Here is a 25870-nt window from a genome sequence, read left to right on the forward strand (position 1 = left end):
ATTAACTGTTTTATAATGGCTCAATATCCAACGATGAAGGATTTATTGATTTATTGATTTTGGTTTTTTGCCGAACCTGAAAGTGGAAGTTGTCTTGAACAAAAGCACTCTCCCATCGCATACCTTTATAAAACATCTACAGCTGTAAGGTCAAATTAAATTCAGTATGTCTTTACGTAATTTCAGTTGGGAGTTAACGCTCCACAATGTTGTTCCTTTTTTTAAATGAAGCCGTGATTCTATTTAATTCAATTCAGTTTTATTTATATAGCGCCAATTCACAACACATGTTGTCTCAAGGCACTTCACAACAGTCAGGTTCATACATTCAAATTAATCGTAACCATTGAACAGTTCAGTCAAAGTTAGTTATTTATTCAAATTGGATAAATTGTTTTTCTATCTAAGGAAACCCAGCAATGGTTATGGTCAATCTCTGTCAGATTGACCATACCCATTGGAAAAGAGAAGGGGTCATACAGGTAACAGAAATGGAGGGTGTGTTTGCACCTCAAGCATAACTGAACCAGTTTAGGCTAAACCTGACTCCCCCTTACTCCAACCAACAGGGAGGGAGGAAGACGGAGGTAAAAAATAAGGAAGATAGCTCAGGATAAACTAAGCGACTCTAACTATAAGCTTTATTAAAAAGGAAAGTTTTAAGCCTAGCCTTAAAAGTAGACAGGGTGTCTGCCTCACGGACTAAAACTGGGAGCTGGTTCCACAGGAGAGGAGCCTGATAACTAAAGGATCTGCCTCCCATTCTACTTCTAGAGACTCTAGGAACTACCAGTAAACCTGCAGTCTGAGAACGAAGTGCTCTGTTAGGAACATATGGAACAATCAGATCTCTGATGTATGATGGAGCTAGATCATTAAGGGCTTTATATGTGAGGAGGAGAATTTTAAATTCTATTCTGGATTTAACAGGGAGCCAATGAAGGGAAGCTAAAATAGGAGAAATATGATCTCTCTTTTTAATTTTCATCAGAACTCTTGCTGCAGCATTTTGAATCAGCTGAAGGCTTTTAACTGCATTTTGTGGACATCCTGATAGTAAAGAATTACAATAGTCCAGCCTTGAAGTAACAAATGCATGGACTAGTTTTTCAGCGTCACTCCTGGATAGGATATTTCTAATTTTGGCAATGTTCCAGAGGTGAAAGAAGGAAATCCTAGAAACCTGTTTAATATAGGATTTAAATGACATGTCCTGGTCAAAAATAACACCAAGGTTTTTTACTTTATTATCAGAGGTCAATTTAATGCCATACAGGTTAAGTGATTGACTAAGCAGTTTCTTTTTTAAAGACTCCGGTCCAAAGACGACAACTTCTATCTTGTCTGAATTTAGAAGCAAAAAATTTAAAGTCATCCAAGTTTTTATATCTTCAAGACATGCTTGTAGTCTATCTAACTGGTTGGGTTCATCAAGATTTATGGATAAGTAAAGCTGAGTATCATCAGCGTAACAGTGAAAATTTATCCCATGCTGCTTAATAATTTGATCTATTGGAAGCATATATATATATAGTAAAGAGAATTGGCCCAAGTACTGAACCCTGTGGTACTCCACAATTAACCCTGGAGTTTAAAGATTATTTATCATTTACAAGAACAAACTGGAATCTGTCAGACAGATAAGATTTAAACCAGCCTAGCGCTGTTCCCCTGATCCCTACAGCATATTCCAGCCTTTTTAAGAGAATATTATGGTCGACTGGATCAAATGCAGCACTGATATCTAACAGAACCAGAACAGACACAAGTCCATTATCTGAGGCCATAAGAATATCATTAGTGACTTTCAGCAGAGCTGTTTCAGTGCTATGATGAGCTCTGAAACCTGACTGAAACTCTTCAAACAGGTCATTGCTGTGTAAATGCTCACACATTTGATTAGCAACTATTTTCTCAAGAATTTTAGATATGAATGGAAGATTGGATATAGGTCTGTAATTTATTAAGTCATCTCGATCAAGCGAAGGTTTCTTAAGTAAAGGTTTAATTACAGCTAACTTAAAAGCCTGTGGTACATATCCATTTACTAAAGATAGATTAATCATATCTAAAATGAGGCTGGAAATCAGAGGGAACACTTCCTTAAATAATTTGGTTGGGATTGGGTCTAACATACAAGTTGAAGGTTTAGATGAAGCTAATATTTCTGATAACTCAGGAAGCTCCACAGGATCAAAACAGTCCAAACACAAATCAGGTTCTACAGTTATTTTCAATGTTGTCTCACTTGCTGAGGATGAAGTAATCATCTTCAGGAGTACGTCAAAGATTTTCTTTTTAATAGAATCAATTTTATTTAAGAAGAATCCCATAAAGTCATGGCTGCTAAGAGCTAAGGGAATGGATGGCTCAACAGAGCTATGACTCTGTGTAAGTTTAGCAACTGTACTAAAGAGAAACCTAGGATTATTCTTGTTCTCTTCTATTAATGATGAGAAATAAGCTATTCTAGCTTGGTGAAGTGTCTTTTTATACAACAGTAGGCTATTTTTCCAGATTAAGTAGGAATCCTCTAGGTGTGTAGAGCGCCATTTTCTCTCCAATTTTCTAACATTGTGCTTTAAAGTACGCAGATCTAAATTAAACCAAGGAGCTAGCCTCCTATGAATAATTACCTTCTTTTTCAAGGGGGCTGCATTGTCTAATGCACATTAGCTGACAAGTCTTCAATTAAACAAACTGCTCTAAAGAATCAAAGGGACACTTTTTAATAATATCAAGCTAATCAAACTTCTGGATTATTGATCTAGTCAGTTCGGTAGTAGAGGAGGTTGGTAATGAGTGTCAGTTGTTTTGGCGTTATTTAAATTAACAACAGGTCCAACCCCCAAAAACAGGAATAGTTTAGCAGGTGGAGGTTAGACATTTTTCCCTCCTTATTTTGTCTGACAGCTTTTCAGTAGTTTTGCACCAGGGTCACTGTCACTACTGGTAGCATGGAGACGCACCTGGACCCTACAGACACAGTCCAACTCCACATACGTGCCGATGTCTGAAGGTTTGCTGTGTCTCCCAGCACAGTCTGAAGGGCATGGAGGAGAATCCAGGAGACAGGCAGTTACTCTGGGAGAGCTGGACAGGGCTGTTGGAGGTCTTCAACCCATCAGCAGGACTAGTAGATGCTTCTTTTTGCAAGGAGGAACCGAATTTGAACTTCCAGAGACCTACAAATTGACCTGCAGCGGGCCACTGGCGTGAATGTCGTCCGACGTCCTCTAGTAGGGCCTGTTCTCACTGCCCGGCACCATGAAGCTCGACTGGCAATGGCCCTGTTTTTTTCACAGATGAGGGCAGGTTTACTCTGAGGTCTGGAGAAGCTGCAGTGAACATCCTGCTGCCTGCAACATGGTGCAGCATGATCAGTTTGGTGTTGTGTCAGCGTTGGTCTGAGAAGGCACATCCATGGACAGACCTGTACACCACGGTGCCTTTAGGCATCAGGATGAAATTCTTAGACCCGTTGTGAGACCCTTCGCTGATCCAGTGGGTCCTGGGTTCCTAATGGTGCATAATGATGCCCAGCCTCATGCGGCAAGAGTTTGAGGACAGGTTCTGGAGGATGAAGGAATTGATAGCATTGACTGACCTCCATGCTCCATCCATCCATCGGTTGTTCTGTTTTGTCCCATCTATCTATCTGATCGTCCATCCATCTGAAACAGAAACACCTGCTGTACATTCATAGTAAACTGTGTTTATACTTAAAGTGGGTTAGAAAGAACTGAAATCTCTGGAAATTTTAGTCTGGAAATAAGGGAACCTTTGACATGGAAAAAGTGTAGATCCTTCAGATAAATTCCTTTTATTTAAATGCTATTTAATTATTAAAAATAACAGAGTTGTTTAACAGAATACTAAGATAATCTTCTTTTTTTATTTTTTGGGTTAAATTTAATCAAAAAACAATTATCCCAAGATATAAAATGTAAGTATTTTCAGATTTTATTGTTGTTTTTGAGAATATTATATATATAATATTATACTTGCCAAAGTAATGTGTAAACATGAATTACTACTCAGGTAATGACATGCCTTCATATGGAAAAGCATGATGGTGGTTGTCAGATACACACCACAACCCCAGGGAAGGGCAAGTGGAGGGAAAACAAGACATTAAACTGAAATAAGGTGGCATTTTGTACCTTTCAATCAACATTTAACACCAACTTTACTTAAATTGGGCATAAAGTTTTTTATATAAACAACACCCCAATCTAAGTCGTGTATCATGCAGCCTTATTGAATTTATTCTGGTTTAAATTTAGACCGGTTTAACTTTCATTTTAAGCAGTGGGGTAAAAACAATTCTGAAACCAACTTATTCTAATAATTAAATCCTATGTAAAAATAAAAAAATTATAAAATCCAAATTGTTATTTGATCTTTTGTGAGGATTGAGATTATTTAGGTTTGGATTCATTGATTGAAAACAAAATCTATTTCTTTTACTTGTATTTATTTATTTAAGTCAATATAAGATGAAAAGGAGCACATTTCATGTCAGTTTTTTTAACCCAGGTTTTATTTACAAACTTACTGCAGCATTACAGCCTCAGAGACCCGCAGAAGTTAATGTCTTTAATAGAAGATAATTGGCACATAATAATTGGAAAATACAGAAACAATCTGTGAAATTTGGTTGCATGCAAGAATAATTTATTATGATGCAAACTTGAATACAGCTCTGAATATCCAAGCATCAAAAATTACCCACAGTTGGGATGATAAAGTTGTTTTCTATGTCAACAAAAAGGTAAATACAAGAATGAATAGAGGACATTATAATTCTTAGGATTATAATTAAATCAGACCTATTCATAGGTGACATTCAGGGTGTGTAAAATATGAAAACTGCCTGTTATGTTGGTCGTAATGAACAGCCTGTAATCCAGTTTAATCTCTACGCTTCTATTTACACTCAATCATTAAAGAGTTTATTTACAGTTTAGATTACCAACCTGAGCTTGTTTGGTTATTGTATCTCTTGTAAACAACCAGCTTAACGTTCACCAAAGGGACCCAAATCAGACCCAAATCTTAACAAGTACCAAACCAGGCATGTGATTTTCCTGAGTGAGCCATGATTCCCGAGGTTAATGAAGGTGTTGTAGCTGCTCCTCTCACCACGTTTTGGACGGCGCCTCTTTTAAAACCACCATCGCAGTGTGGGCGGAGGATCTGTCGCGGGCGGCGCCACGTTGAAGATTGAGCCCTGTCCGACCGACGAGCACACGTAGTAGAGGTTGGCGCCCAGCATTACCAGCATGGGGAAGAAGGAGAAGCCGAAGCCGAAGCCTCTGATGCAGCTGTCCAGAGCAAGGCAGAGCCAGTAGATGAGCCTGAAGGCAACACAACAGATGAGCAAGATGGACCCGCAGGACTTCCATTGTAACAAAGACCAGGGAGGAAATCAATACAGAGGCGAGCAGGAACTTGTTTCTGCTTAATCAGGGTTTCATCAAACACAAGTCTTGTTAATACATTTCCTCCTCTGTTTGTGGAAGAGAAAACTACAATGGTGACCATTACTGGCAGCGTAAATGGAAACTTTTTTGATACTGACTCACTGATCTGATTGAAGGCAGATAAACGACACGTGAACTCTCTGCCAAAACAAAGCCGTGTCACTGACGTGGCGCCGCTGGTCTAATAAAACATCCAAGACATCCAAGCATCTGGACAATCCAAAATACAACTAGAAGAAAAACACTTCTAGCATTGTTAAATCTAGGGAAGCAACTGATTCATCTGTTGACTGATTTTTCAATTAATCTATTAATAATCGGACAGAAACAGGTGCTTAAGAGATTTTTTACAGAATTTGGGTTGTTCTTTGAGCAAATGGCATGTTTTAGAGTCAGTATACTCCAATTAACGATTATTCGATTACTAAATTACTTGAAGATTATTTCAATAACAGATTAATCACGATTAATCTGATTCATGGTTTCAGCTCTAGTTAAATCCAGACTAAAACACATATGTCAAAGAGTCAAAAACGCATATTCTCTAAGGTCAGAAATGTTTTTCCCGCTTAGTTTAGAACCTTTAGACAAAAAAATGCCTTGCTTTAATAATGTGGAGAAAGGAGAAGGATCAACCCAAAAGAGGCCCAGAGTCTGAGGATAGGAAACACATCATTCAAAAATTATTTTCATTCTCTTAATAAAGTAAAAATAATCTCTTTTTAAATGTTATTATTTATTGTTTTGTATTGCTGGGTCTTAATGAGTGCTAGGCTTTCATTATTTTGTATTTAAATTTTAAAACTTGTTTTATATTCTTTGCATGTAAATAAAAACCCATCTAGGTACAGGCTTTTTAAATTATTTTAGGCTCTAAATGTTGATGTGTACAGAACTTGTTCATGCTTAACACTTGTCTCTACACAAACAATTTAATTAATAACCTAAATCAAACTAACTGTATAGGTACTTAAGGCAACAAGAGTAAGCACAAAAATACGAGTTTATATGGATTAATTACATGTGTTTTCTGTTACTATTTTCTTGCTTTTAGCCTGGAAATAAATCTTGTATCACTGCAGATGCAAACCTTTAAAAATAACAATCACTATAACAATAAAAAATCTTTTTTTACAGTTTTGTGTGAACAAATTCCACGTTGCAGGTAAAAAGCCGACATACCTGCCAAAAACAAATATGATGGCGAGCAGCGGCACCAGTTTAACCAGGTCCTGGCTTATGTAGGTTGCCATGACAGCAAGTTGCAGGAAGTAGAAGAGGAAGAGAGACAGCGATTCGTTGACGTAGTGCCAGTGAACCAGCACTTCCTTGTTCACAAGATAGCTCTGAAAGAGGGGTTTGTTGGCGCTGAAGCGCAACCGCGCGATTCCCTGGACCACCACACCTGCACAGACACACCTGCCTCTTTATTACTGGATTCCTTTAGAGCCACCTTCTCATAACGTCACAACAGTGAGATCTTACCGAGCATGATGGGAATGATGGCAAAACAGGCGCAGCGGAGTGTGTACAGCAGTCTGAGGGTGGAGCTCTCCAGCTGTGGGGAGTCAAAAGGAAGCAGAGCATATCCACCCCACACCAGCAGGGGGAAGACAAGCGCTGCGGCCGCCGTGGCTAAAACCAGCCTCAGCTTCTCGCTGCAGATGTGTTCCTGCGTGTCTGAGGAGGAGAAACATAAACAGAGGTTATTAGAGGTCATGAAGTTCAGCTTGGCAAAGTAAGAACAAATATGCTTAAAAGAGCAGAAATGAACAGAAACCAACCAGAAGGATGAAGAACCATATAAAAATTGATAAACAGATAAAAGGTTTGTAGGAAATATTTTCTTTGGTCATTTTATTTGTTAAATGTTATTTATAAATGTTAATAATTTATGACTTATGGTGTTTTTTTGACTAGAAAAAAACATTTTGATATGCTTGTTATATTCACGTATCACAGTGAACAAAACAGAAAGTAAAGGTGCAGAGAAAATGATCTGCTCATGTTGGTACGAACTAAGCATTTATGGGTAATGTAGTCTTTTTGGTTTGGTGGCCTGAGCAGTATGAGCAACTCAGTTCAGTTCTTCCAGAGATAAATTGTCATCAAATGGATTGTACTGGATTATTATTTGGATTTTACTGGACTGGGAAGAAAAAAAAAAGAAAAAATCACTGGATTGTAACCAGTAAAAACCAGTAACACCATGTTTCATTTACCGTGCGTCTGATTTCTAATACCTGCCAACCTTTTATAGGGTTGCTACATTTGTATGCGATGCGTTCTTCGTCGTCATTTAGTCACTTTTCTATTTAGAAAGTGTTATCTAAATATATATTTAAAGTTGTCTATAACTATTTTTTATTGCTATGTGACTGGAATTGATATCTTGTAAACTGGTTGTTTAATTTAACCAAATAAACTCGTCACAGATCAAACTGACATCTAATAACGGAAACAGAAATGCAGGGATTTTATTACGATATTGACTGATTTCAAACTCATTTCTCCTGGTTTGTCCAGAAAATCGACTAATTCTTTGTAATCTTAATAAATATAGTTTCAGATTACGTCGAATACTCACAGTACTTGTCATCCAGATCTTCCCACCCGGGGTACAATTGTGGATCAGTGTCGTGCTCCCTCTGCAGCTCTCTCTCCACCTCCTCCCTGTACTGGTTTTCTTCAGGGAGCTCCTTGGTGGTTGGACACACAATCGTGACACGTGGAGTTAAATCCAGAGAATGAATGCACTTCTTATCCTCATCATCTGCAAGTGAGCCGTCCCCATTGTCATTCTTCCGTAGCTCAATCTCATCGTCCCTCCACCTATCACCCTCAGGCATGCTCTCTCTCCACTTTGCTTTGCTCCTCACATCACCCTTCGGTTGGCTTCCCTTCTCTGATAGGTCCTGACTTCCTCCCTGGCTTATCGTAGCGTCCTTTTCCTCAAGCCCATCATCCTCCTGGTCCAACAGCACCTTCTTATCTTTGCCTCCAGGCCATGGTAAAGTGGCTGCCTCCAAAAGAGCAGAGCTTATCATGTCTTCCTCCTCACCATCATCTTCATCTGTACTCTCCCTTCTCTCCTCCGCACTGGTGTCACTGTCTTGCGGCTTTTTACCTTCTGCCACTTTAGGCTTTGCATTTGAATCATCAGATGAAAAAGCCACCATATCATTCAAATCCACAGCGAAGCCACCTTGGCCAGCCATTTTGAAAGTATTTTATTTAGTCAATATCCAGTTGCACAAACAAGAGCCTCACTATTTGTAACTACTCCTCCTGCTCAAGGAAGCCATTTTCGAGGACCGCAATCCTGTAATTTTCCCTGTGAAGAGAAGAACAACACTGTTTCACCCTTACAGTACGGCCAAAGTTCAATGTTTATGGGTGTGTTGCTCTACTGATCCTGCCCCCACACATGACAATCCAGTTTAAATATATAGTAGGTTTCATTTTCTGTAGCTTTGATTTAAGAAACAATGAAAAGGTATTTCAACAGAGACTCCTAAAAGTCACTACATTTGAATCAGAATCAGCTTTATTGCCAAATTCGTACATACAAACAAGGAATTTGACTCCGGTACACTTTGCTCTTTGGTTTTGCATTACAGAATATACATATTTACAATGTGTGTACAATTTGTGCAGAATTACAAATAAAAACCAGAGAAATGAACAGAAAACTAAAATATCAGCTTAATGTTCTGCTACAGAATAAAATTTTAATATCAAAAATTACTACAGTGAATTACATAGAAATGTTTGGGTAAATTTATGTTAAACTTCATTAATGATGCGGAGTCAAGGACAACATCATCATAGTGTTACTATAATAATAATAATTACTAGTATTATTTTTAGTATTATTATCAAGCAAACAGTTACATAAAGACAATACTCAAAGTAATCGCCTATTTATTTTATTTTTTTAAATAGTGAAACTAAATGAAAGAGGTACTATTTAACTTCAACCATAGCCATTCATGTTTAAATCGTTGGCTTTCGCTTAAAACAGAAAATAAAAGATAATATAATCGTTATTTAGAACAATTTATAGTCTTAAGAAATGTTTTTACACCTTATACACGATCTGTAATGTGGCTAATATGGCCGTTAGCTGTTTAGCAATGAGGAATGTACTTTTAGCTAAACTTGTTCAGCAACTCAGTAATGACGACTTTAAACAACATTTAACAAAATATCAAACCTGAAAAGTCCACATTCATACTTTTAGTCGATTCACATCGTCGAAACTTCGTTAAACTGGGTTTTTGTCGCGCGTTTTGTCGTGTTGCAATCCAGCGTTTAGGCTAAAAGTTACCTGTCAGGTGAGAGAAAGTTGCTATGATCTAATAAGAGGTATCACTCCGCCGAATGTCCCGAGTCTCAAAAACGTCACCGCAACGTTCGACTTTGACGTGATGACGTCTTTGTAGTCTCCAGCTGAAAAACGACAGTATTCCTTACTAATGTGAAAAATAAAGTTTTAGTGAAAATACGACTGTTACCACTACTTCTATTACTACTACTCCCAATAATAATAATAATAACAATAAATTACTCAATTAAAACATAAAAAAAGACGATAAATAGATCACATACAGTATTTGTAAATTGTAACCAGCGTTTTATTTAATTATTGTTAACACAAGTCGCATTATTTTCAGGCAGTAATGGACAGTGAGACATTTAGGTCCATAAACAATTATTAAGTTTTTAAAAATCAAAGAAAAAATATTTTTATCTCCTCAATACTTTTGATAGCTGTCGTTTCTTTTTGAAATTTTTATTTTTTTATGAAAAACTTCCATTGACTTTAGATATTATAGGGATGTTTCAGCACCCTCCACAATTACTGGGAAACCTGGTCAAATCTGCAATCAGTAGAACCAGTAGGAAATGTATGTTTCTTGAACCTGAAGGAAATAAGAATTTAGCAAAAGACAAAGACCAGAAGGAAATTGAACGTGTTTTTATTATTACAGTGAGTTTAGATGATTATCTAACAGCCCTTTAAATGAATAAAATGAATGACTGTTTCTTGTTCATCACATGCAACATGTTGTAAAAACCTGTGCATGATGTGAAGATATTTGACCCCACTTAAAATCACTCTCCCTTTTTTTCTTGTATTTCATTCAGTTTTATCCATTTAATCCCAAAATTATTTCAGCAATCATTCAGTTTTTGATTCATTAATCTTTAGAAACAATAAAAGTACAAGAAAAATGTATTTTTTATCAAAAGGATATTATGGAAAGAGAGAAGAGCACCAGAATGCAGATCTAAAATTGCACTTTTGTTAATCATACATTAGAAACAAGCCCAGAAAGACAGATGACATGGAGTCCTATCAGATGCTCTTTGTTAGCCTCAGGTTTTATTGCTCAGTGGTGGAACAGGTTTATATGAGAGACAGAAAACCTCTTCTCCGGCATTATTGTTTTCTGATTATGCACAACCTAATCCAGGTCTGCCATGTTATTATTGATACATATTACTAACTCACCCGCAGATTACAGAACCTTGAAAAAGCTCTGTACTGAGCTCCGTTCATCTTCTCATCAATTCAGATTAACTTTCCGGTCCCTGCTGGAGAAAAGCTTCCCCACAGCATGATGCTGCCACTACCACTTTTTTATGGTGGTGGGATTTTTCATTAAGGGACATCAGCGTAAAGGCAACGGAGTACAAATAAACGCAACACTTTAGATTTAATTGATAAAATTTTTAAGAAACATGTTTACCATAGGGATTATAAACAGAGCAGCTTCTTCCAGATGTTTGTTGTGTTTACATGACTTGCATCAAACTTCAAACAGGACTTCTTATGGCTTTCTTTATGCAACTCCTCCATAAAGACCTGACCAGTTTTTACCTAGAAGAATCCCATATTAAATTTTAAGGAATGTTTTACAGCACCAGAATGTTGAGCTGTTAAAACCGCCAATCCCACACATTTTCAGCTATAAAGTTCAGTTTTCCATACATTTTTAAATATAAAGATTCCCCATCAATTTATTGCAGACATTTTTACACTAAAAGTTGGTTTTATAATAAACTGAGGAAGCAAGTATACAAGGAACGAGGGACGGAAAAAAGGAAGTGAGAAAGTAAGGAAGGACAAAAGGGTACAAGGAAGGAAGAAAACTAGTGTCAGACGGACAGACAGTAGAAAGAAAGAACGGAAAGACAAGGAATTGAGGAGGGAAGGGCACAAGGAGGCAAGAATGCAGGGATGGGAGGACACAAGAAAGAAAGGAAGGAAAGACAAGAAACTGAAGGATGACACAAAAAGGGAGATAAAGAGTGAAGGACACAAGAAACGAATGACAGGCAAGAAACAAAGTGAAAAGAGAAGCACACAAGGAAGGAAGCACATAGGGTTGGAGGGGACGAAGTACTCAAAGAAGAACATTCACAATTAGAAGACAAGAAGGAAGGACACAAGTAAGAAAGAAAGACTGAAGGAAAGACAACAAAAATGAGGAAGGATGGACACATGGAAGGAAACAAGTTTACGTTGAGTTAGACAATTAGGAAGGACACAAGGAAGGAAGAAAGGAAGGACCCAACATTTAGAAGATGGGATATTGAATAAAGTCAGCAAGTACAAAAATTATTCAAAAATCCTACCTTCCATACTTTTCCAGACCTGGGAAATACTAAAAATGTTTGTCCAGACTGTGTAGAAATCCTGTAAAACTTTTGGGTCATATCTGTAATATTTTCTTTAACGAAGTAGAACAACTTCGTAAACATCTTCAAGAATAGTACTTAGAAATGATTTGGAAGTGCATTTCACCACAGATCCAAACCTTATATTCAGCGTGTAGCGATTCATCTGTCCCAGCACACAATCTTTGTCCTAGTCATTTTGGAAGGTCAGGACCTGTTGATGTGGAGACCTGAGCGGCTAAACATACCGCACGTGTATCATCTTGCATCTTTAGCCTATTATTTAGCTGAGGAGTGTTTATATTACCTAAAAATATAAATACAAGAAACAACTGGAAATAAAATGGCAAGATGAACATTTTATTTATATTCAAACATATTCTCACAAATTATTAGTCTCAACAATCCAAATATCCACTTAAAATGGTTCAACCGTACAAGTCTAATTCCCTCTTAGATTCACAAAGTTGCCAATATGAGTAATAATCACTTACAATACACAGAGGACGCCAAAACACACATGAATGTTGGTGCAATCAGTTAGTCTGACCTCAAAAATATGTAAAAGAAGAAAGAATAGCAATGAGAACTACATGCCCAACATTTAAAGACAGAAACCTGTTAACAAAGGGAACTTGAGGAAATCTTCCTGCAAGCGGCAGGAAGGCGAGATGTTGTGTTCTGACTGCGGGAGGAATGCAATTAACGGTTAAAATAAAGTACATTCAAACCTTTGGCACTGAAGCGAAACAAGAACACATGGAGTCATTGACAATATTTGCACTAGTGAATAAAAAAATTCAATTTTTTACAACAAAAGACCTCATTCTAAAACGAAAACTAAATTAGAACATTAAAATTACACAAATATTAGAGACAAAATTGCTCAAACTGACTGTCGAACATATTTTTGTGTCGCTTCATCACGTTTGTTTAGTATTTCTACTTTTTAAATTATTTTCCATAGTGAGTAAACTGTGGGTTTAATAAATAAAAATAACATTTTGGCCACTTTGAAAAGGCAGAAACATAAAAACTAAATTATGAAAATACAACCAAAATCATTAGAATAAATTGAGGCCTCTAACGCCAAACTCCTGGAGGTTAACAACCTCTAATTTCATGACCCCAAAAGATATCGATTATCAGATGGCTTTGAAACATCTGATATGACAAAGAAGTCAATTTATGCATCATATTTATAAGGATTGAGGCTTCTGAGGGTACAGGAGTATTAAACAAACAAAAAAAACATTGTTTCTTCACAGTTTTGCTTTTTGTAAATTTTAAATACTAAATAAAGCTTAAAACGGGTATTTATCTGGAAAGTGGCTTTTACTATATGTTAAATATAGAGAATTTACAACTTGTTTTTAATTTTACAACAAATAAATAAATAAAGACATTTGGGGAAATCTAAGAGATCTGCTTTAGAAATTAGACAAACACCGTAGCTTACCAAAGGAGGATGGCAATTTGTCATAAATTAAATGTAAACCTAAGTTTTTTTCTATGAGAAAACAAATGACAAAGAAAAGCTAAAAGAAATACTGCATTTAAAAATACAGGACATTTTTTGTTTCCTCTTATTTTTCCCACATCATTCCCGTCAAACTAGGCTCACAGGACTAGATCTGGAAGCTTGGTTAAAGCAGGGATGCACCGATCAATCAGCCAGAGGTCGGAGGTCGTCAAATTTTCCCACAATCAGCTCTGATCAGTACAGAAAAATCTTATTTTTATACTTATTTATTATATGCATCAAAAGTGAGAAGTCTCACCATCTTAAGTCTATAAACGCATCAACAATCAGCATGTACAGTGCCTTGGAAAAGTATTCACCCCTATGACTTTTTACAGATTTTGTTACATTCCAACCTGTAATTTAAATGTTTTTTAATCTTATTTTAGGTACAAACCCAACACATCCCATCACCCCAAGAACACCATCCCCAGAGAAATATGGTGGTGGCAGCATCATGCTGTGGGGATGTTTTACACCAGCAGGGACTGGAAACAGGTCTGAGATGAGGGAAAGATGGATGGCGCTTTTTTTAAAGATATTTTTTCAGCACTTGAGGCCTTTGTACGTGTCATTTTTCGACAGTAGGTAGTGGCCGAGCTACCGCACCCTGTTGGCGGTCAGACGCCTCGGATCTCCCCCGGAAATGTTTTCCCCAGAAGCGTCACCTCTACTTTCCATCACTTTCTCTTGAAAAGGAATGACTCTCAAACGGTTCTATACCTTCAATACTTTTATTCTAAATAAGGCAGAGGAATGTTTACAGAGATCAGCGCTGATTGAAGTGACAATCTTTTCTTTCTGCTCTCGGTGGAGGACGCTTTTTCTCTGTCTCCCACACCCCTGCTTCAGCTCTGTGTCTTGTCTTCTTTTTGAAGCCTCTTCTTGCATATCTTCCAAATTCTTAGTTATGGATTTGGTCAGCTGGTCTCTCAATGCAATTGATCAAATTTTCTCGAGGAGAAGACAGGGTTTGAAGGAGAGCCCAACTTGTCCGGACGGGACGTTTTTCTCTGGATACATAATGGACTCCTGGCAGAAGTGGAGGATTGTGTGTCTGTCGATAATGTCAGTTGAGGATGTGGAAGATGTGTATATAATTGGATGTTTGATATCAGGATTTCTGCTTTTTGGAGTCAGCGGTCATCTGGCATATCGAGAAATTCGGAAAACGTCAGCAGCTGTTCTGGCAATTGTGAGGCTGCCTGGCATGTATGAAGGGATCTGCAGAGTGATCAGCACTCAGACTGAGATGTTACGTGAGCTGAATCGCAGACTGGATGTGATCCTTACACCGGATTGCAGGCAGGTTACGGTTCCTGGACTCAGGGGTGAAATGGGATAAATCTTGGAGAAAGTTGTTCGCTCGGATCTGGCAGAAAGACCATGAATTTGGCTGTTTGGATTCGCCTTTGAGAAGAACCAGCGAGACTCTCAAGGCTGACGAAAAATTAAGAATCAGCCTAACCCAAATAATTTTTGTTTTTCTGAATCTGGCTTCCCTGCACGGCCTTGATGGCTGGCTATCTTCAACTTCTCCTGGAAGTTATGTAAACATGACGCTCTGCCCCCTCTCTTCCCTGAGGACATCTGTGGACCTGCTCAGAACTTTGTGGCCGGTTGATGAACATCCCAACGTACCATCAGGGACAATGGCCTCTGTGACATTGCTTCATGGACTTACTTGCACACACACACATGCACAAGATAAACATATGCACCCCCTCACACCACCTTCACCGTTCCCAGCATGATGTTGTTTTGTCAACTTGTTGCTTCTTTGTGCTGAGGTTTTTTGCAATTTCAAACTGTATCCTGCTAAGGATAAAGCTTGAAATATGATTTTTTTCCCCCTCTACTTACCTAATGTGGCCTCTTTTCTCATCTAACAAGGGCAGCGCCTGTGAGTGGGCAGCAAAGCCTCGGTGACCCGTCCTCCCTTTGTCTTGTGTCATGATGTCTGTTTGGATGGGTTGTACTGGAATTCTAATTTCCCCTCGGGGATCAATAAAGTATCTTTGAATTGAATTGAAAAACAGCCCCGACAGAAGGTCACACATGGTTTGTATGTCTGGTACTCCCTGCAAAAGATGTACACTCCCTCAGTGTTCATAAGTAGACTATGTGTCACCATTCCGGCGTCCATCTGATAGAGTTTATAATAGCTGTCGAACCCCTGCTGCAATCTAATCGCTCCTATTACAGTATGTACCACAATCAACCCAATGCACTGAACTTTATGTCAAACTGTAGGTCACTGAGGATTATTATCCTATTATAAGAAAAGTGAAAACATTAGCATTCATACTTTATCATTCTGATCTGTGTGTGAAAGTTCATCTATAAGTAAGCAAGGTTATTCCTAACAGTAGACAGGAAAGTGGGGCAGAGAGAGGGGGAAACATTCGGCAAAGGTCGCCATGTCTAGGACTCAAACCCGGGACGGCCACATCGAGGACTACAGCCTCTATACATGGTCACGCGCTTAACCCCTAACCCACCAGCACAGCACCCATATATAGGGATATTCCTGAGCAAAACCTGTATCAGTCTGCCTGTGATTTGAGACCGAGACGGAGGTTCACCTTCCAGCACGACCGTGACCCGGAGCACACTCCTAAAGCAACACCCGAGAGGTTTAAGGAAATTAAATGCCGCTAACTCTCAATCAATTTTAATTCCAGGTTGTTAGGCAGAACAAACCTGAAAATGCCAAGGGGGATGAATACCTTTCCAAGGCACTGTTCTTTGATGCGTTTTGTTTTGAACCTGGTAAAATTCAGGTAATGGTTAGAAACATAAGCTTTGAGGCATTAATGGAGATAATCTTCTACTTCCTTCATGTGAAAGTGCAGCTGTATCAGTTTTCCTTCTGTGTTACAGTCCTTGGAGAAACAAAATGAAAAAAAATCTGAATCAACAGACCCGAAGCACATTTCCCTTTTTAAGGTATGGATCCTTATAATAGAAGAAAACCAAAAACATGTCAGAATCGGTTAAAAATGGGAATCAGCAGGTCAGACCGCCAACGTTTTATTCCGCCTGGATCGTTCATCAAACCTGTTCGCTGACGTCAAAGCTAACGTCCTGAACCAGGACAGTTTCTTCTGTTTCCTTTGTGTGCTTCATGGGAATCGATTCCACCTCTATCGGTTCTTGTTCTGTTTCCGTCCCGACGGCGGGACAGTCGCATTGTGCCTTGGAGTGGTTGGGAAGCACACAGTCAAGCTGCGAGTCCCCTCTGGTTTTGTTTTTGTTGAGCGAGCCTTTAGGGCGGCCTCTTTTCCGAACGGTGCTGTCTTCGCTCTTTGGGATAGTGGTGGAGTCTCTTTTGCTCTGCAGTCCTGCGGCAGGGGTGCGCGGAGAGGATGGAGTCGTTAGCACGTTCTTTCGTAGGTGAGCGCCTTTCTTGGACTCAGATTTGCGCGGCCGACCACGGGCTCGCCGAGGTGCCGGCAATGCTTCCTCCGGAGAATCAACTCGAGGGTATTTCCTCGGCCTTCCCAGAGGTTTCCAAACTTTTGGCTTCTTCATCTCCTCTGGAGAAGGCAGAGGATACTTCCGTGGTCTTCCCCTTTTGCCAGGCTGTAACCTCGGTCTACCAGGCTTCCTCCTTTTTACAGGAAGACTAGATATTTTCTGAGGCCTTCCCACCTTACCAGGCGCTTTAAATGAAGATGGTTTCTTATTTAACGACCCTTTCGGCCGACCTCTTCCCCTCTTCACTGGCTGGGAGCCATCTGAGTTTTTCCTTGGTCTACCTGTTGCTCCCAGAGGTTTCTTTGAGATGGTCTTGGAAGCCCCACCGGTGTACTTCACCAAGGGCTTTCTGGGCCGACTTCTTGATGTCTTCAGTGATTTCTGGGTTCTGTAGGCTTCTGCATCCCAATCACTATACTCCCGTTGCATCCTCGATTTCTTATTGCGCGCTCCTTTTGGTCGCCCTCTTTTCCGAGGTGTTACGGAGCTACCTTCGTCTTCCTCTCCACTTATTAAACATTCAGACTTGCGCTTTAGGGATGCTTTTGGACGTCCTCTTTTAGGTGCATCTGAGCCACCATTCAGTAAGCCTTCAGCAGGGGGTTTCTTGACCGTGTCAGACTTTTTTGGCCGTCCTCTTTTCTTTAGAGAGAGTTCTGTTTTAGCACCGCCTTCACTACTGGCCTGGTTCTTGGGCCCTTTCGGTCTCCCTCTGCCTTTGTGAGCTGTAACTGTGTTCTCTGGGTGCTCTTTTCCAGACTCCAGCTGGTCATACGGTTTTGTTCCATAGACTTTTGGGCGTCCTCTTCCCCTCCGAGGAGGGCTGTTGGAATCAGCTAAATCCTGGTTCAGGTCTAAAGCAGAAACCTTTTTGTTCTTGGAACCATGCGGCCTCCCCCTTCCCCTTTTAACTGAACTGTGATTGACCACGTCGGCGCCGGCTTCCCCTTCACTGGTAACTGGGTCTTCTTGTTCCGTCTCAGCCATCACTCTTTTCGTTTCCATACCGCTTACTTCAGCTCAGACCTCCACCGTCAGTCTGACCCCGCTACACAGACACAAGAAGGTTCAAATTAAAATCCAAGCAATAACTAGTCAATGCTTATGTTTCGTAAATTCATGTTTACTCCATAATTTCGTGCTGCTATGCAAAGCCCCCTCTTCTTGTAAATTAAATATTTAGACATATTGTAATAATTTAAAATGCTTTCAGGGAACAAACTTGACACTTCAACTCAGCAGTGGTTGTCACCACTTAAATGTTTAAAAATTAATGTGAAACTGTATGCAGGGTTCCTAAAAATTTCCTTTTTTTAAACGTTTCCTGATTCAATTTTACTTGATTTTTTTTCCATTAAAATTAAAAACATTTGAACACAAAACATTTGCCAGGTTGGGGTTTTTATTATTTTCTTTTTCACAAATCATGAAAAACTTCTGTGGTGAAGCTGGCTTCCCATTTGGCATCCGGAAGGTATTTTTTCTGGAAACTTTTCTCCATCGACTATTCAACACTTTTGCTAATCGAGAAAAGACACATTTTTCTTTCTAGCATCTGGCTAAATTTAACTCACTTCAAATCCACACTTAATTTTGTACTGGATCATCCTAGATTTTACACAAATCCTTTTATTGACAGTTTGTGATCATTCATTCATTTCACAGAATACAAAAAATTATGCACTGCAAAAGTGCAACAGTGTAGTGGCTGATTTTTTATTTATTAAAATTAGCCTCTCTGTTAATATCACAAAAACAAAAAAGATCAATGATATGGACAAAAATTCAAAGTGTGATGTTAAAAAATTCACATTTTTTAAAAATATTTTAGATAATGAAATGAGAAATATAATCTGGAAAATATACATATATACATTTATTTTCCATATTTAGTTTTTTTTCCCCTGAAATAAAATACTTTACATGGAAAAAAAACATTTCTGTCCACCGCTTCCTGTTTGGACTCCACCTTAAAAGTGACATACGTACACTAGGAGGCACTGTTTACTTTTTACAGTTGCTCTATTAGTTGTCACAATGTACTGTACATTAATTCAACCAATAGGCATGTTTACTATAACAAGATTTATTGTTTTTATTGAATTCATTTTTTAATCCTGAATTTTTGTACTGTTCTGTACCGGCTCAGTTCTGTTAGAGTGTCATAAATATAAAAACATACACAAGCACAATGATAAAAAATTAAAACAGGCAAAAGTTTGCAAGAAAATCTGCAAACTCAGAAAAAAACAGACTAATTATTTATTGTTTTGTAAATATTTGCATGTCTTGTGGGGTGAGACATGCTGGACAAGTCCATTACAGAGACACATGAGACAAACAACCAATCACCTTGCTCACTTCATTGGGTAAGACTGAGAAATAAACTACATTTAATGTGCTGCAACACTATAGTGTCAGAAGTCCCAAAATGCAATAAATATAACATTATACATGTCAAATAAAATACAATTGGAAATAATAAATATCCAAACGTCTTTGGATGAAGAACTTATTAAATACAAGATTAATGTGGAAAATTAATACATTTCCATTTTATTTGAATAAAACCTTTTACTTTTTATCAGTGACGTTAAAATGCAAATACAATTTTAATTCAATTATAGAATAATAGTTGTAAAACTGAAACATGCAATAACATGAAGTAAATTAATACTTAGATGATTTTAAAATGTAACAAATCATTTAAAGACCATATAGTCAATAATTTAATGCACATATTTCTAAATGTATTAAAAACGTATTCATTTGTTGAACTGTGGCACCTTTTAGGCCAGCTTTCAAAACGAGTAAACAGCGCCCTCTACCGGCAGAACGGACGTTTTATGGTAGACCTCCATCTGTAAAGGAAACTGTAAGTGTCGCCAAGTTCGTGTTGGTTATCAAAAAGGCTCGGTCTATTTCCTGGATTACAATCTCACAACGGCGGGAAAGTGCACAGGCGTCCAAATCAATTCAATGCAGTCAACATCACACCATGCTTGCTGTCTTAATGCTCATTTTCAGCATGCACAGTAGCAAATAAAACTATCTGCAGCCCGTGCAGGAAAACAATGAAGACACTGTGTATTTTTAATCAAAGCTTTTTATTTGAAATTACGGCCGTAATAAAGGCTGTGACTTGGGACTAGATTGTTTTCCAGATATTAGACAGCTTCAAAAACCGACGGCTATAGAGATGTAAAGACGACGCAGGGCTGCAAACACCAGAGAGCACGTCTCATTCTAAACTCGCCCCCTGTAAGATTTTAGTTTATTTTATCAGTAAATATTAAATCAGGCATACCGTAAACTCTGGAAGTGCGTGTTTATTGTTGCTGTGATGGCTGTTCCCGGTCGTCCGTTATATCTCGGAGACTCTGAAGGAAACAACTGCGCTGCATTTTTAGTTCCTGATGTAGTGCCGCTTTAATCATTAACAGTGATAGGAGATTTGCGCACATCGCACCCTGCTTTATAGAAATAAAAATACAATAAAATAAAGAAGCAAAATGAGAAAAACGACTCAACAGTTTGTTGCATTACAGTGGCTCACTGAAGTCTAGAGATCCATGTAAAACAATACTAGGTTTAATTAATGGGAACATGTTAAATCAAAACCATTTTTCATAATGTGGTATTTATCTTGTACAAATCCATTAAAAACAAACACATCTGTTAAAGGTGGTATGAAAAACAATGAGAATGTGCAGAAACCCAGTTGCATAAGTGTGCACCTTTTGTTGAAGCATTTTCTAACTCAGTTTCAGCATTCAGTCTTCTTGAGTTCACACACACCATAAATTACATTCAGTCTACTTAAACTGAAATGCTGAATATGTTGGATTTAGCTGACTTTGCATATTTGCATTATTTCCACACAGCTGCTAGCTAAGCTACAGCTGCAGGGAGGTTGCAAAGGATCAGAACAAAGTCATTGTACAAAGGTATCAGCCAGGAGGACATAAAAAAAGGTCCACAGCATTATTTGAAGAACACAGGAGACAACAGTGGCATTACAAAAGCTTCCAACTTTATCAAAACACAAGGCAGAAACTAGTTATGGAGGCTGCCAAGAGGCCAACGGCATCAATTTATAAGAAGTAAATTTTTTTAATTACCAGTCAGTTTTCACCCAAATCATTCATGGGGTCTCTTGGAAATCTGAAGATAGATTTTATTTTACAGTATCACAGAGTCCAGGTATCCACATCCAGATCCTCAAAAGAATGGCCTTATGGTAGCAAAATGGCTGAGCAAAATCTGTGGGGCCACCTGAAGAGGGCTGTGGACAAGAGATGTCCTCACAGTCTAACAGATATGGAGAACCTTTGCAAGTCAAGATGTGGGATTCTGACTCTCACCAAAGTCTGACTGAATGCTGAAACTAGGTGCTTTAAGAAATTAGTTTAATTTAGTTCATGTTGAGGTTAAGGTGATGGTTTCCATCTGAAAAGTTTTGAAAATGTTAATTTGACTAAATGATAAAATTAAAAACGTGAAAGAAAGTTGCAGTAACCTGAATTGATCGTGTTCTTTATGACTTTAGCACTCTCAGAAAGGTTTCTTGACTGCTTTTTCAAATATTGTATTGGTTCAATGATTTTTGTAGACATTATTCTTTTCTGCACAATCCTCTTGAGCTCTTGTCACAGCAAATCAATCAGTCTGAGGTCTGGACTTTGACTAGGCCATTGCAACACCTTGATTCTATTCTTTTTTACTTCAAATGTTAGACAAACATCCTTACATTTGTTGCCAGATATGCAGAAAAGGTCACGTTTTTTTTTTTTTTTTTTGTGATGAGAAATGCTTTGTTTAGTTTTCACCAAATGTGTTGCTGAACCACGTGTCCAGAAGCTCACCACTTTGATCCCCTTTTGTCCATGGCACATTGTCACCCACTGGTTTGGCTTTTTTCCTACCAGCAGGAGACATTCAGAGTTATTTTGGTTTTATTTGGGGTTAACAGGACCTCTCAGCACTTCAGAGAATCACAATCAGTTGGGGGTACAATTAAATTATTTGTGAGTTGTGAACATTTTTATGACTATTTTTCTCCATTTTCAATAATTATACTCGAAAGCCGAGGTAATTAAACCACTATGCAATAGCTAAGTACATGCATACAACATGCTTTGTACACGAGTACTAAATGGAAGTATAAAGGAAAAGAAGGGGGGTACGAATTGGCCAAGGGGTGAATAGGTCTGGACACAGTATACTGACAAGTTTAATTTTAAACATTTTATTTACATAGATTTAAGAAAAAGTGACAAAAATGATACAACTAGTTCAACAGTGCTAATAGATTTTATTCAAGTTTGTTCATTTAACAGTTCATAAAAGCAAGTTCCATACTTTTTTCAGACTTTTACAGATTGCAAAAGGTCTCTAATGTTTATTCCTTACTTGCATTTATTACATCCTCTTAACTCTTTATATTTGTAGCATTGTAATAATTAAAAAGCGCAGCATTTGTATGCTTAAATGAAGGCTTCACAAATAAAGCTTATATGAAAAATGATAACATTGACATATATGTTTATTATAACCTTAGAATAAAGAGGTATAATGAAAAATAACATGAATTTCTTAACAAAAAACAGCAGCCTTAAAAGGGAGACCAAATTTAAAGAGCCTGATTTAAACGAAGTCTCATGAAGAATGGGAAGAGCAAGAGTTTACAGTATAATAAATAAATATATAACATCAGGCTTGGTTTCGATCATTTAAGCATCTCATATGCATGAACGGATTCAGTATGGTATCATAAACCTCCACATAATGAATGTTTCGTCACAGTTTGTCACTTTTAGCTGAGCTTATCCCACATTCTCATCCCTCCTGTTTTCACTGAGCTTCTCCACAAACAGGAATCCTGTTGGCTCAGAGGAAAATAGCTAGAAAAAAGGAGGCAAACAAGAGACGGAAGCTGGATAAGGGGGTGGAGAATGAGGTAATGTCAGGGTCACCATCAATAGGAAGAATCTAGGAGAAAGGAAAAAGAAATATGCAAATGTGTTTGTATGTGAGTGTGAGACACATGGAGAGAGAGAGAGACATTGTCAAATTGAAAGTAGGGGGAAGAGAAGCTGAGAGACAATGACAGACGTGGCCGGAGGAAAGGAAAGGAACGTTTGAGAAAGACGACCCCTTAGAGACGGCATGCTGAACCCACTGCCCCATCTCAACCCTCCTCCTCCTCCCAGCCTGTGTGCTTTACCATGGTTACCAGACAGGGCTCCCAATGCAGCCAGTTAATGTGTTTTTCAGCAGCGGGAGCGAGCTGGGTACTAATGTGTCTCAGTCTGTCTCCTGCACAATCAATGTCAACTGTCCTGGGACGCACAAATACGCACAGGGCTGAGAGCCAGGGAACACTGAGACACCCTGGCTGGGTGTCAGGGTGAGACCCTGAGAGAAGACCTTGTTATTTTGATTTAGATTTCATCCCAGGACTTCTATGCGCTTATGCTCTTGGAGCAAGATATCACACAGGTCCATTTATGTTATTTTACAATAAAGTATACAAGCTGCAGGAAAGCAAGATAAGATCTTTAGAAAAATGTATTTCCATTGTCCCGAATAAGAAAATTTGACCTTTTTGACACATTTCTTAGAATTTCTTGCTTTATGCTTGAAATAATCAGTTAAAAACAACTAAAACAAGATGCAGATCATTCAGCTTTTATAAGGCCTTGCAAAAATAATTCATAGACCTTCAACTTTCTCACTTTGCCACAATAAAACCACAAACATGTAGTTTTGGGAGATTTTATGTGATAGACCAAAACAAAGTAATGCATAATTGTGAAGTGTACGGTAAGGTTTACAGGATTTTCAACATTTTAACGAATGAAAATGTGAAAAGTGAGGCGAGTATTTGTAGCATTTGTACAGCCCGTTGCAGCAGTTACAGGTTTGAAGTATGTCCCTACCAGCTTTGAACATCTACACTTAAAGTTTTGCCGGTTTTTTTTTCCAAAACGGCAGCAGCTCAGATCAATTTTCAAGTCTTTCCAAAAATGAGATTGAGGTCAAGGTCATTCTAAAATACTCCATTGCAGGTCAAACTGTTTAGTGTTGGTGCCCTGCTGGAATGTGAACCTCTGCCCTAGTCTCAACTCTCTTATTGCCCCAACAGGTTTTCCTCCAGCATTGCCCCGTTTTTAGCTCCAGCCACCTTTCCATCTACTCTCACCATCTTCCCTGTCACTGCTGTAGATAAGCATCCCCACTGCATGATGCTGCCACCACCATGTTTCACTGTGCTGATGGCATGTTCAGGGTTATGTGCAGTATTAGTTGTTCACAGAGCCTCTTCTTCCATGTTTGCTGTATCCCCCTGCATGCTTTGTGGCAAATTGTATGAGGACATTCTTTTGATGTTCTTTCAAAAATTCAACAATCTTTCTTAAAGCCAGATTTGTGGTGTGCACTGCTAATAACTAGATGTCCTCTCAGCAGATTCTCTTGATTGAGCTATGAATCTCTGCAGCTCCTACAGAGTTACCATTTTCTGATTAAAGCTCTCCTTGCCTTTTCTGTCAGTGTAGGCGGATGGCCATCTCTTTGTAGATTTGCGTAAAAAGCCTAAAATAAATGAATCTTTTGGTGCATTAGAATAATGAACACTGAAATATCTTAAAAAGTCTAACTTTTTCTATTAGTGTTTTTCAAAGTGGAAGTCACTGACGGCAGAATTATTGGATTACCTACGTAAGAATGACTCTAATATAAATGTAACCAAAGCACATTTTTATTTCCACTTTACTTTTTTATATTTTTGGGGTGTCTGGAAACTTTAATCAATGACCTCCTGTTTCCAGGGGGTATAAATATATCATATTTTATTTATATACATTCAAATGTAACATGAAGTGCTTTACAGATGTTAAAACAAGAACTCAAATGGCAATCAGCAACCACACCAAACTAAACTAAGTAAATAAGATAAATATTAGGCAATTAAATAAAATGTCATATAAATATAAAACAGGGAAAATCTAATCACAACTGTAAATACTGGAATCTAACAACATAAAAACATTAGATTCCTTAAATTTAACAATAACCATATAAAGACAAAACAACTAATTACATTTTATTTATGATGCATCTAGAATAGTGTTAAAACCTCCATTAGGAATCTAATGCTAAAGACATTAGGGCTCAAATTAAAAATCCAACAGAAACAAACATAGATAAACATACTTAAAATGAAACACAAAGATACAAATACAAATAACTAAAAGGCCCTGACATGAGAAAGCAAAAGCAACTCAGCAGTACGTTTACCTTCATAAATTGGGAAATAGCAGCAAGAAAAAGCTGCTGGCCCTAATTTACCAATATGTACAATCAGAGCAATAATAAACAAGTGTCATGAGATGGAACTGTGACAAACAAGGCTGGATGAGGACCAATTTTTACTTACCTACAGCAGGAGAACTGTAGCTTATGTTCATTGTTTTATTATGCTACTGCAAAAAAATAACACACATCCAAAATTGTGGAGGGCGCTGTATATGAAACATCAACATGCATTTATTAAAGAAGCTTCAAAATGTCAGCAGAGTTGGAGCCGAATACACGAAACCAAAAAAATCCTGTGTGAGTCAGAAGATCGGGGTCACAAACCCTGGCTGTCTTTTTATTGAAACGTGGAGCTATGCAGCACACAAAGCCAGCC

At 38.2% G+C, this 25870-nt stretch overlaps 2 protein-coding genes across 11 annotated transcripts in view; both read right to left on the reverse strand.

Annotated features, from left to right (window-relative positions):
• Nucleotides 1–2706: 2706 nt before the first annotated feature.
• On the reverse strand, nt 2707–9872 carry LOC124879716 (transmembrane protein 79-like). Of its 3 annotated transcripts, XM_047384436.1 has the most exons (6): nt 9703–9858; nt 8074–8820; nt 6972–7166; nt 6669–6891; nt 5146–5360; nt 2707–3674 (listed from the first exon to the last, which is right to left on the reverse strand). In XM_047384436.1, the coding sequence occupies exons 2-5, from the start codon at nt 8702–8704 to the stop codon at nt 5168–5170; spliced, it is 1242 nt and encodes a 413-aa protein (XP_047240392.1). In that variant the 5' UTR covers nt 8705–8820; nt 9703–9858; the 3' UTR covers nt 2707–3674; nt 5146–5167. The 3 variants fall into 3 exon arrangements, with proteins under 3 accessions (XP_047240392.1, XP_047240393.1, XP_047240391.1); XM_047384437.1 differs by lacking the exon at nt 2707–3674 and having other exon boundaries at nt 4522–5360; nt 9724–9872; XM_047384435.1 differs by lacking the exon at nt 2707–3674 and having other exon boundaries at nt 4522–5360.
• Nucleotides 9873–16691: 6819 nt separating this feature from the next.
• LOC124879106 (basic salivary proline-rich protein 3-like) overlaps nt 16692–25870 on the reverse strand; it is a 40959-nt gene continuing 31780 nt past the window's right edge. For 4 of the 8 annotated variants that reach the window (XM_047383424.1, XM_047383426.1, XM_047383425.1 and 1 more), the window contains one exon: nt 16692–18223. In XM_047383424.1, coding sequence (XP_047239380.1) covers nt 16750–18180 — 1431 coding nt within the window. In that variant the 5' untranslated portion in view covers nt 18181–18223 and the 3' untranslated portion in view covers nt 16692–16749. Of the gene's footprint in view, nt 18224–20482; nt 20553–22407; nt 23079–25870 lie in introns of those variants that run through there. The other 4 variants (XR_007040953.1, XR_007040956.1, XR_007040954.1 and 1 more) reach the window with 2 other exon arrangements.

This window comes from Girardinichthys multiradiatus, chromosome 13 (assembly GCF_021462225.1).
Source record: "Girardinichthys multiradiatus isolate DD_20200921_A chromosome 13, DD_fGirMul_XY1, whole genome shotgun sequence".
NCBI lineage: Eukaryota > Metazoa > Chordata > Actinopteri > Cyprinodontiformes > Goodeidae > Girardinichthys > Girardinichthys multiradiatus.